This window comes from Ursus arctos, unplaced genomic scaffold, assembly GCF_023065955.2.
Source record: "Ursus arctos isolate Adak ecotype North America unplaced genomic scaffold, UrsArc2.0 scaffold_11, whole genome shotgun sequence".
Lineage (NCBI taxonomy): Eukaryota > Metazoa > Chordata > Mammalia > Carnivora > Ursidae > Ursus > Ursus arctos.
In genome coordinates, this window is record NW_026622775.1 from 16,407,846 (window position 1) to 16,419,958 (window position 12,113).

The window sequence follows — 12,113 nt, forward strand, 5'->3', positions numbered from 1 at the left end:
GTTCCTGAGACTTGCTTGACCTGTCTCACTGAACTCGGTACATTCCTAAAATATATGTCTTATTTTTCTAGGCAGCTTATTTCCCAGAATTGTCTTGTGGTGGTATCTTTCAGGCCTTGTTCCTAAGTTGGTTCTGTCCCACTAACATTCATACGCTCAGTTGTTACATGTAGCACATTCAGCATTCCAAGACAAGTTTTAACTATTAAGGTAACATCTTTCATTCTTTTTCTAAATATTGACCGTAAGGACTGTGTTGTAAGACTTATTTTCTGATAATCCCCTTTCCTCTGTCAGGGCTTTCTCCTCATACCTGTTGCCTCAAGCCAAAGCATCAGTAGTAATCTTCTTTCCCCACCCCAACATCTTGACTCTCTGGCCAGTACTGGTTTTTCTTCCGTGTGGGAACTTTCTTTCTGGTCTGTATCTCACGACCAGAGTTGAAGGTCCTTAGGAAATTTGCTTATACAAGTTTGCTCAGTTTTCTGGGACCTCCTCCCTTTGCTTCCTATTTCACAAAAATTTGGAACATCTCTCCAGTCTTGGCAGGGGAGGGTTTTTCTTTCTATTACGCAAAAATTTTTATTGTCAACCAACCATCAGAGGAAATGGTTTGCGTTTATGATCCAACTGTTTGGACAGATCTGGGCTAGAAAGTGTCTTGCAAGTCATATGTATAGCTTTTGTACACTGACATGTTAGCAACATTTTTTCATTAGGTCTGACCACACATGCTGGTTTATTCCTAACGTTCTCCTATTTTTCCCATCTCACCTCCTACCAGCCCATCCCCCTGCTATTTCTCCCTCTTTTGCCACTTTATCTTTAAAATAATATAAGAGAAATATGTGTCTGCCTATTAATTTATTCCTTTACTAGACATTGAGCATCTGTAATATACAAGGCACTATCTTAAGAAGGTCCTGGTGATATATGCATATATAACAAAAGAATCCTTCTGTTTGACTATTCACTTGTAAATTCCCACAGAAGAATAATCAGGACAAAACTCATTTTAAAATTTTTACTGTTTAAAACATTTTTTCTGGACCTTTTATATTTCTTTAGTATTGGGACATTTTGTCACCTATTACCTGTGGTTAATTTAAAATTCACTTGAGAAACTTGTAGAACATATGCTTCTTTAGCACCTGGGTTTGGGGGGCCAGTCTGTAAAAGTCCCTTTCTCTTTCTTCCGTTCTTAGGTTTTTCATTTCCTTTATCCATATTCCTTTATCTTTTCCCAGTTCTGCTATGCCGGAGTAAGAATGGCAGGGATTTTCTAAGCAGTTTCCTTAAATTATTCAAAGCATTTTTTTGTCTTCACAGTTATATTATTTAAGGAATTTGGTAAATCAGAAAAAATATAAAATATTTTAATGAGATACGAAGAATTTTCTAGGTGAGACTTCTTATCATTTTCTTGATGAGTTTTACTTTTTAAAAATTTTTTTTATTGCTGCTGTTGTTTTTTTCTTAAGTTTTCCATTTTTTATGAGATTTTTCCTGGACTTGTTTATCTGGCTAAAGTAGGTTGTGTTTTTAAAGTTCATTTTGGAAATGATTAACTATCTTTTTTAAAGGTTTATTTATTACTTTTAGAAACAGAGTGAGTGAGAGAGTGGACTCGTGGTGGGGAGGGGCGGAGGGAGAGGAGAAGAACCCCAAGGGACTCCCTGCCAACTGTGGAGCCCATGGCCCCCGGTGGGGGAGGGGAGGGAATCAGTCCCATGACCCTGAGATCATGACTGGAGCTGAAATTACTAGTCGGACACTTAACTAACTGATCCACCCAGGCACCCCTAACTATTTTTAAGTTGAATTAAATTATAGACTTTTGTGATCTAAGGGAGACTTATTTAAATAATAATATGTTCTTATAAGGTTCATATATAACCAGTTCTCTGAGGACAGATCATAGTAAACTTATTAAAGTATGATGGTAAGGTAATGATATTTTAGAAATTGAACTCAGGTTTTAATGTAGCCATTCAACTGATTATACAGTTTGAAGTTTGGTTAAAACATTTGCCTTTAAGTTGCTCATATTTTCCATGACATCTATAATTTTTTACTTGAATAGTTTATTTCTTCTTTACCTTTTTTCCTTATTAGTTAAGGAGTTATTGGAGTATCTGGCTCCCATAGCCTTTATGTTTCAGTGAGGTCCTTAATGTGATTTACTAAACAACAAAATCACCCAGATTAGTGGCAGTTTGCAATTAGTGGCAAAGTTTTCGTGTGCAGTTTCTTTTCGTCTTTCTCATTTACTTGTTTAAACTCCCTGTACTTTTACCTCTGAAATTGTTAGATATTTTCAACCAAGCTTGCTTATGCAAAATGGAAATGAGACAGGAAGAAGGGGAGAAACTGAGTGAAGAGAGAAAAGAGAAGGAAACATATTTAGCCCCTCTTACCACCCTGTGCAGAGCACTTCTATTTGTCCTTCCCTCACAGTTCACCTACTTCACTTTTTCAGAGTCCTCACTTAGTTATCTTTGTTGTTGTTGTATTTTTTCTGAAGTTTTTATCTTTAATGGATTGGGTGGAGAGAGAGAGGCTGTAGATGGTTTATGGCGCTCTAGTACAACTGAAACTTGTTTTTGTTTTTGTTTTTTTTAAACCTCCATAGAATGTGTTTTTAAAGCATGGGGGACAATGTTTTTTGTCTTTTTACTATACAAAGCTAATGGCTTTCACTTATTTTTACTTAGATCTAAGAACACATTTTGAATACTTCTTCCTAATTTTCCTTTACCTCCATTAAAGAAGCATCTGGAAATGTATTGATCTTTCTTTTGGATCTTGGAGGTTGAGTTTTCTCAACTTACTTCTTTCTGCATTATTTATTATCTTTAGTAATTTGAGATGTTTATGATTTCTAAAGAAAAAAAATTATTTTAAATGTTTGAATTGATTGAAAGTTAACGTGTGACCCCGCAGAGAATTTTGAACAGGCGCCAACCCACTTGCTACTCCTGGCTTCTTGTCCTCCTGCTGGGACTTGTTAGCATGAAAGAACAAAATGAAAAGTACTCTTTGTCATAATATTTTCTATAAAAATAACACTTTGAAAAGAATTTTTTGTACCTGGCAGTATAAAACTTGGCATTTAATAAACATGAGCATCTTGACTCACAAATGTGTAAAGACACTGTGAGTCCCTCTGGAGCTACTGAATTCCTCTCGTGTATCTCCCAGTATCTGCAGTTCACTTCATTAATTTTTACTCTTCCTTGTGGAACTTGTCCATAAGTTGGTTTTTTTGTTTGTTTTTGTTTGTTTGTTTTTTAAACTTGATCATCAAGTCTTTTGGCCTCTGTGGGTATGCACTTTGAGGGGTCCTTTTGTTTTGGTTTTGGTTTGTGTATTGCTGGATGGATGCTTGTCCAGAAAGTATTGTAAGAGGTTTGTGGAGGGCATTTCCCTTGGGAAATTTATCTCATTGCTCCGTCTGTACTTGTTTGACAGCTGTTCCTATACTTCTAACTTTATTATTAATTCAAAGAGTTATAAAGCCATATGTGAGCAGCTGTTCACTGTTTTCATTAGGACCAAGTAAGAAAGAAAGGACCCAGCTATTATCAGGAGTGATTTAAGTTAGATTGTAGGAATAATTTTCTGGCAGTTATGATATAGTGTAACTTATTAAAAAGAGAGTTACAGAATTTTTTTATTTTTTTAAAGAGCATAAAATAGTGTTTGTTGAAAGATGAGAGGAGTTGAAAGATGAAATACTGTTTGAAGGTGGGATAGTGAACCAGCTAGTTTTTGGATTCCTGCTCTAGTTTTAGGATTTTACGATTTCATGCTGGTATTTATTCTTCTCTGACAGACTAACTTTTCCCATGACTTTCTGTGCTTTAAGATTCTTCTGTGCAACAGTAAGCTCTTTAAGCTGAGTTATATTCATTTTTGAATTGATATCTTAGCTGTAGATTTATTCATCATTTATCTAGTCTCTATTCATCATTTATTTGGCATTTAGGTGCTATATTAAAATGCAAAACTTATTTACCTTTGTTTAGTTGAAGAAATGATCAGACACAAAGGAAAAGAATAGAAAAATAGTAGTTCAAGATTGCTCATGAAACTACAAATGAAATTGCCTGATTGGCTTTTCACTTTTGTCACTAGTCCTTCAAAATATGACTGTTCATTGTAATCATCTTTCAGACATTTACATAAACTATTACCTAGTATTCATTAAATAGTTATTGTGTGCCGGGCAAAGTGCAATTAATATAAACTATGCTGTTTAAATCTCACAATAAAACTGGGAGCTTAGGTTTTATTATCTCCCTATTCTAGATGAGAACGTTTAGAGAGATCAAGTAAATTGCCCAAAGTCATACAGTAACTGGAAGATCTGTAATATCAAAAAATATATGAAGTTTTAAAAAAGCAGAATATAAAATTGTGAATACATTATGATCTCAGTGAAAACACACATTTGAAGGCTAGAGGGTACCATTAGTGATGGTTACTTTTAGGTGTTGGGAAAACAGATAATTCTTATATTGTCCTTCCTAGTTTCTTATAGGCTATACCTGTTATGGGTAGCTGAAATATAATCATGTGAGGTGGGAATTGCTATATATTTTTTTCAAGAGTTACTCTGACTCGCTCATTCCCTCACATTCTAATTAGTAAGTCCTACTGGTTCTACCTCCAAAATATATTCTTATGCCTAAATTGGCTGTCCTTGCCATCTCACTGCTGTAATCCTGCTCCAAGCCACCATCTCACTGGTCTTCCATATCCAATCTTGACTACCCCCCTCCACTAAGTTCATTTCCCATGCAGTAGTTAGAGTGATTTTTTTTTTTTAAAAGATTTTATTTATTTATTCGACAGAGATAGAGACAGCCAGCGAGAGAGGGAACACAAGCAGGGGGAGTGGGAGAGGAAGAAGCAGGCTCATAGCAGAAGAGCCCGACGTGGGGCTCGATCCCAGAACGCCGGGATCACGCCCTGAGCCGAAGGCAGACGCTTAACCGCTGTGCCACCCAGGCGCCCCATGCCACCCAGGCGCCCCAAGAGTGATTTTATTTTTAATCTCTTACTTATGGTGTTTTAACCCTGAGAGCAAGGATTTTGTAGACCAGCACCTGGTATGGGACTGAATATGGAGTAGGCACTTAGTGGTTTTTTGAATGGATGATGGTGGCATAGAAAGGTGGTCAGCTTCATTGCTCCCAGCTCACCTTGCAGCCAGTTGGCAAGGGACAGTAGGAAACTGCTTTAGACTTAGTTGTAGCTAGCTGTCTGTATGATTGACCACAGTAGTGGTTTTTTTGATGCATTTATTTTATTGCTTTTCTTTTTCACTCATTTACTATCATTTTCACATTCTAACACCTTGACATAAGTCTTACATATATGCACAATTTCCAAATGTCTGTCCTCACCATCTCACATATTTGAGAACTGTAGAACTGTTCCGTATTTTTTTTTTCAGTAGTTTTTGTATTACTTTGTGTGAAGACAGCTGTTTTACGTCTTTAGACAAAGACTGTGTCTTTTAGGATACTTATTTCTTTTTCTAGAGTACAAAATTTTGAGGACATTTTCTCACTCATCTTTGTGCTCTTACACTTACTAACAGAAGTCTAGCACATAGAAAACATTTCTTGGTTTATCAAATTTATTTCACTTGTAAATTCCAACCACAATATAATAATTGGAAACTATTCCTTAATTTCCAAACATGTTCTTTTTTTTCTCTTTTAATGTAACTTTCAGTTACTCAGTTGCCCAAGTCTGCATCATGGCTGTTACCCTTGATTCCATGTTCTCCCAATGTATGATGCTGTTTTTTGTCTCTCTCCTCCCATGTCACCTACTGTTACTTTCAGCTGGCTAGTTCCATCAGCCCACCTCATATATCACCTCGGAAAAGGGTTTTTTGGACCATACATTTAAATTCTGTGACTATAGCTTGTACCATGCTATATAGTAATTGCCTAATTATGGAAATACATCCCTTTAAGGAAGTATTCCATCAGGTCAGAAGCTCAGTATGGACAAGAACTATTTTGTCCCCAGCAACCAGCATATTATGAAATAGGCATTTAGTCAGTATTTGTTAGATTAATTGATATTTCTGCAGATGACGTTGCCTCATGTTTTCCTGAGAGACTAGAAACCTGGTGTAACTCCCTCAACTCCCTGTGTTCCCACCAGTCTTAAACTTTTTATCTTTATCCTTTTTTTTTTTTTTTTTTTTTAAGATTCTATTTATTTGAGAGAGAGTGAGTGTGAGCAAGGGGAGGGGCTGAGGGAGAAGCAGACTCGCCACTGAGCAGGGAGCCCAACTGGGGGCTAGATCCCAGGACTCTGGGATCATGACCTGAGCCAAAGGCAGCTGCTTAACTGATTGAGCCACCCAGGCACCCCTATTTTTATCCTTTTACACTCCTTTCCTACCACTGCTTGGCAAGATAAATACTTAACTAAAATATAAAGTGGGAGATATAAATGCAGTAGGAATAGAGGAATATTAACTATCTTTCAAAAAGTTTAGTGGTGAAAAAGAATGTGATAAACATTAGGTAGAAACAATATCAAAGTAAGGTTGTTTTGAAGGATAGGGAGAAATGGAATATTTGTAGTCTGAGGAAAGAATATAGTGAAAAATACAGTCAAGGCAGTAACAGAGAAAGGACAACTGATGAAGCAAGAGCTCTCTCTCAGGAGAGGGTAGGGGACAGGATTGTTTCACTTCTCTTCTGCTACAGCCTTCAGGGCAATGGACCAACTCCTCAGCACAGACTGCTAGGTCCCTACAGTGGCATCAGTGTTTTGGCCTCTTCCATGCCATTGAACACTCAGCTTTCCGATAAAAGCATCCTAATTTCTCTTGAGGGACAAGTCCTCTCCGACTTCGGGTCCAGCTGACTCTGTTTGCTAGTACTCACTGTTCCTTATTAACTACAGAGATCATCTTTTATCACATGGATTTCTTTGTGTTTATATTGGTGATTTCCATATGTGGTTCATGGAGGTACTTAATATCTGATATTAAGTTCTTTTAAAAAATTCTTTTTTCAAGACTCTTTAAAAGACCGATTAAAAACCAAACACACACAAATATATTGAAAACCAAATTTTATCATAATGAAGATTTGCCAGGTTTATTTAGTTCCATACAAATCTGAGAAAAATACTCCCTAGGCATTTATAGTCATATAATTGAATTTTTTATAAAATGTCATTGATCAGGAATGGTATAGTTCTGCATTAACCTTTAAGAAAATTTTATCTGTATATGTATACTTACTTAAATTAGCTTAAATTACTTAAATAAGTATTCTGCTAAAATGCTATATTACTTAAAGTAAAACTCAGGGCACCTGGGTGGCTCATTTGGTTAAACATCGGACTCTTGATAGCGGCTCAGGTCATGATCTCAGGGCTGTGAGATAAAGCCCCAAGTTGGGCTCACACGCTCCCTCTCTCCCCATTCCTGTCTCCTCTCTCTCTCTCTCTCTCTCTCTCTCTCCCCCTCTCTTTAAAAAAAAAAAAAAAAAAAAAGAGTAAAACTGAAACATGCTCCAAGATATGGCAAGTCTGCTCCTGGTGGAGCATGTTGGCAGTGTGCTCTTCTCATTGTATAGGTATAATAATTGCATAATAACAATTGAATGGGCGTCGTGCAGGATCAAAGCAGTAACACACTATCATTTTAATTTTCACAAGTTTAAGGAGTGCATCTCTGACTTTTACATTTCTGGTAGTTATTGTAAATACAGCTTTTATACATTATATATAACATGTATACCATCTGTATGTGCTCGTAAATGTGTGTTTGTGCTGTGTGTATGTATATTCCTTTGCTAAGACATAAAAAACAAAACGTACAGATCTAATTAAGCCACTCAATCCAGTAACCTTGTTGCTAAATCTACTGACCACTGCTTCTTTAGTACTCTATACTTCTGATCTATTTAGTTTTTGATAGTTGTTGACTACCCTTCTTAACACTCTCTTCCCAAAATGTTTATTTCTATGAGAGTATGCTGCAGTTTTTAGAAGTGTCCTGATATCTGCATCCTACTTTGAAAAGATTTAGTGGCAAATATAAAAATTGATAAAGTATGTGTGTTTGTGTGTGTACTGTTTGTATGTGTGGAAAGAGAAAGGGAGAGCATGCACTAAAGCATATGTGGCAAATATTAAAAATTGGTGAATTTTGGCAAAAAGTGTATATATACACTTATGTATTGATTTTTCAACTTTTGTGTATGTTGAAAATTTTCAAAAATTAATTAAAAAGTTTAAAGAAAAGAAAATCAGAGACCCCAGAAAGCAGAAGCAGGAACTACCCCTCAGGGGCGTGACAACTCTGCTGCACTTTTAGGCAGGCCAGGTTTTGACAGTAACAGTCACCTTCTGTGTTAAATAGTCCCTTTGATCCTATATTTTTAGGGCCATAAGCTTATGTGCATGGATCTCAAGTTTAATTTTAGTTTTATTAATTGGTGAGATCAGACATCAGGGGGAAAAAGGCAAAATAAAACCCAAGGCTGATGATGCTGCAGGAGAGCATACACATACACTCAGGCTACTAAAATAGATAAAGCGGAGGTGCTTGGGTGACTCAGGCGTTGGGCGTCTGCCTTCGGCTCGTGGCATGATCCCAAGGTTCTGGGATCTAGCCCCGAGTCAAGTCGGGCTCCCTGCTCAGCGGGAAGCCTGCTTCTCCCTCTCCCACTCCCCCTGCTTGTGTTCCCTCTCTCGCCGGCTGTCTCTCTCTGTCAGATAAATAAAATCTTTAAAAAAAATAAAATAAAATAGATAAAGTGGTTGGGATAGCAAACTGACATTATGCATCAAGAGACCTAAAAATGTTCATGCCTTTTAATCCAGTAATCTTACTTTTTAAAAATAAATCTCAAGAAAGCAATTTACAGAAGAATAATTAAATTTGATTTCAGGATTATTGCTGATGATACTGCATTCTTCTGGTTCTGTGGACAAAAAACAAAAACAACAACAAAGTCCCCCTCTCTCTAAAACCATGCAAGTTCTTTACAAAAAATAACCTTTCCTGATATTAACAAACAAAACCTTTCTCTTTTTTGGATTTGTGAATTGTTTGTTTTTCTGATGTTTTCTTCCTCTTCTTTTTCTCTCATGACTCTTAAATATAGGTGGTGCCCAGCAATCTGTCTTTCACCCACATCTCTCCTCTCCTGGTGGCAATTTTAATTGATCTCATGGTTTTTATTGTTTGTATGTAGAGCCTCTGAAGTTGAAAATTCCAGTCCTGTCCTCTTTCCAAGGCTCCATTTGCAATGTTTACATTCCAACTGCTCCCTTTTTGTCTTTCGAATATCCTGTCCTGTGTTTCAACTCTTTATATCCAGAAATAAAAATCTATCTTATGTATTTTCCCTCTTAAAAATTACTTTTCTGTTCATATTCTATCAACTCCTCTTGAAATCTTCAGCTTTAAATTCTCCCTCTTTCTTTACCTCAGAACCCTAGTCTGTGGGCCTGCAGTATCACTCTGGTGTGTCTTCATCCTCTGATGTGGTTATCGTAGTTTAAGTTTGCTTTTTTATTTTAAGAATGTTTGTGATAGGTCCTTAATTGATCTCCTCTCTAAATGAGTCTTGTCAGAGAAGTCTTCCTAAGGCACAGATCAGACCATATCACTTTACAGATTAAAAATCTTCGAAGACTTATTATGAAGAGAGAGATTCTTGAATCCCATCATCTAGTCTTCAGGGTCCCCCACTATATAGTTTCAGCTTACTTTTCTTTTTTAATTTTCCTCCCTCATATCTTTTTTCTCTTATTCCTACATACTTTCCTCTGAGCCTTTTGTAATTTTTTGGTCTCTACCTGACCATTCCCCTGTTTTCACATTTCCAGATTTCATCCGTGCTTTAGAAGTTGACTTTCAGATTTGCCTTCCAGCTGGAAGTAATCTTTTCCTGGAAACTCCCAAAAGCTTTTTCTGTGTCTTTGTTACTGTGCTTAGCATCCTTTCCATTGTACTATGATTATTTATGTACACATTACTGGTAGTTGTTCTTTAAAGTTTGTATTCAGTCTTACTTTTCTATTTCCTGTGTATATTATCTTACATATAGTTCTTAATGGATATTTACTAAGTAAATAACATGTAAAGAGTTGTCTTATTTTGGTGGGTGTTTCTTTGTTGAGAAAAAGGAACAAAATTTTGAGGATACTTCATGAATATATTAAAGACAGAAAAAAATCATATGTTCCCTAAGGGACCTACAGAAATATTTTTGGAAGTAATACGTAAGGCAAATAAATTTGCTAAAAAGATGTGTGTAGATGAGACCTTGGATCACTAATTCAAACCATTTTCAGACAGATGAAACTTAATTTTTAAAGCCATCTAAAATAGAAGATAGACTTAACAGTTTGTTAACAGTTTGTTCAGTCATTTAAACAGTTATTTGTACAAGCAGAAACTTTTTTTCTTTGGTATTTCTGTAATATACAGCTCACATTTCATGTACTCTAATTTACTTATTGATAGAACTTTTTAAGGATCTTCTAGATTCTTAAATGGTTCTCTTCCCCCTCTTGCACTTTTTATTGATTCTTTTTTCCCCCTCTTTTTGTCCTGGCAAAACTTAGTTTAGGTAGTTCTCTGTTTTACAGGTATCCTGGTCAGATATAGGAGGACTGGAAAATATCAAACTGAAATTGAAACAGGCTGTGGAATGGCCCTTGAAACATCCAGAGTCTTTCGTTCGAATGGGTATTCAACCACCTAAAGGAGTTCTTCTGTATGGACCACCTGGATGCTCTAAAACAATGATTGCAAAGGCTTTGGCCAATGAGAGTGGCCTGAATTTCCTAGCTATAAAGGTAAGATGTTAAATGTTTTAATTGCTACTTTCTCTTCCAGCCCAACTAATACCCATCCTCTGATTCTTACCCTTAGAAAAACATGAAAAGGCATCTTAAGGAGTAGCTGATTTTTTTTTTTTTTTTAGGTTGATGGCAATATAATATAGGGCGATGCGCTCTAAATAAACAAGTGCTTGTAATCAGCAAAACATGGTGGACAATAGACTATTTAGTTTCGTGATTCTCAGTATTTCTTATATCCATGTGTAATAGAAACCAGTCTTCTTTAGTTTCTACATTTTTTAATTGTGCTAATCTCTTTTGCTTAACTAAGACTTAATTATAAATATGATGTAAATTTAATATTTATATAGAGAGAGTTTTCAAAGAAATCAGATAATTTATATGGTAAAACCAAATTCCTAAAAACACTTTTCTAGTCAGGGAATATCTGTATAAGGTTTATATTCTGAAACACACACATATATTATTTGTTCTTTGCCCTACCCTATTACTTGGGGTAGGTAATCTTACTTGACATGTAGTTTTACATTTACTTTAGGGCCAGATATATACGTATATATATACATATATGTATATATATACATATATATATTTTTTTTTTTGAGATTTATTTATTTTAGAGACAGAGAGAGAGCATGTGAGTAGAGGGAGAGGCAGAGGGAGAGGGGGAGAGAGAATCCTCACGTAGACTCCCTGCTGAGGTGTGGAGCTCAACATAGGGCTCCATCCTGAGACCTTGAGATCATGACCTGAGCTGAAATGAAGAGTCAGACACTTAACCAACTAAGCCACCCAGGCACCCCAGGGCCATATATTAATTTTTTAATTAACTTTTATGTAATATGATCATATATCCAGTTACTAAATATACATATATAAAACCTTAAATATATTAGCGGAATGGACTTTATCACAAAAATATGTACTTCAGTCTGTTAAATATCAAATTCATTTCAGAAAAAGCACATGATAAAAGGCTCTGTTTTGATAGTACCAGGGAATTTTTTTCATAACAAAATATGTTTTCTATCTTAGAACACTGAAATCTTTGGTAGTTTGAAAACATAAAATTTATTTCAGAGTAGAGTCAATTTTTTACTTAAAATTTTTTTGGAATAATATTTAGATATGTTTAGGCTATTTGCTTTTTAAGAATCAGTATCTTCACATTCACTAGTGTTTGCATATTTGTGATTATCTTGTGGAAGATATTGGATACTGAAGATAGGGGTGGGGACCATTTTCACTAT

General features: G+C 35.8%; 1 protein-coding gene across 7 annotated transcripts in view; it reads left to right on the forward strand.

The window, feature by feature from the left end:
* Positions 1-12,113, forward strand: part of AFG2A (AFG2 AAA ATPase homolog A) — a 340,553-nt gene that overhangs the window by 52,503 nt on the left and 275,937 nt on the right. For 4 of the 7 annotated variants that reach the window (XM_026499287.4, XM_057310050.1, XM_057310052.1 and 1 more), the window contains exon 11: positions 10,648-10,857. In XM_026499287.4, coding sequence (XP_026355072.2) covers positions 10,648-10,857 — 210 coding nt within the window. Of the gene's footprint in view, positions 1-10,632; positions 10,858-12,113 lie in introns of all 7 variants that reach the window. The other 3 variants (XM_057310049.1, XM_057310051.1, XM_057310053.1) reach the window with 1 other exon arrangement.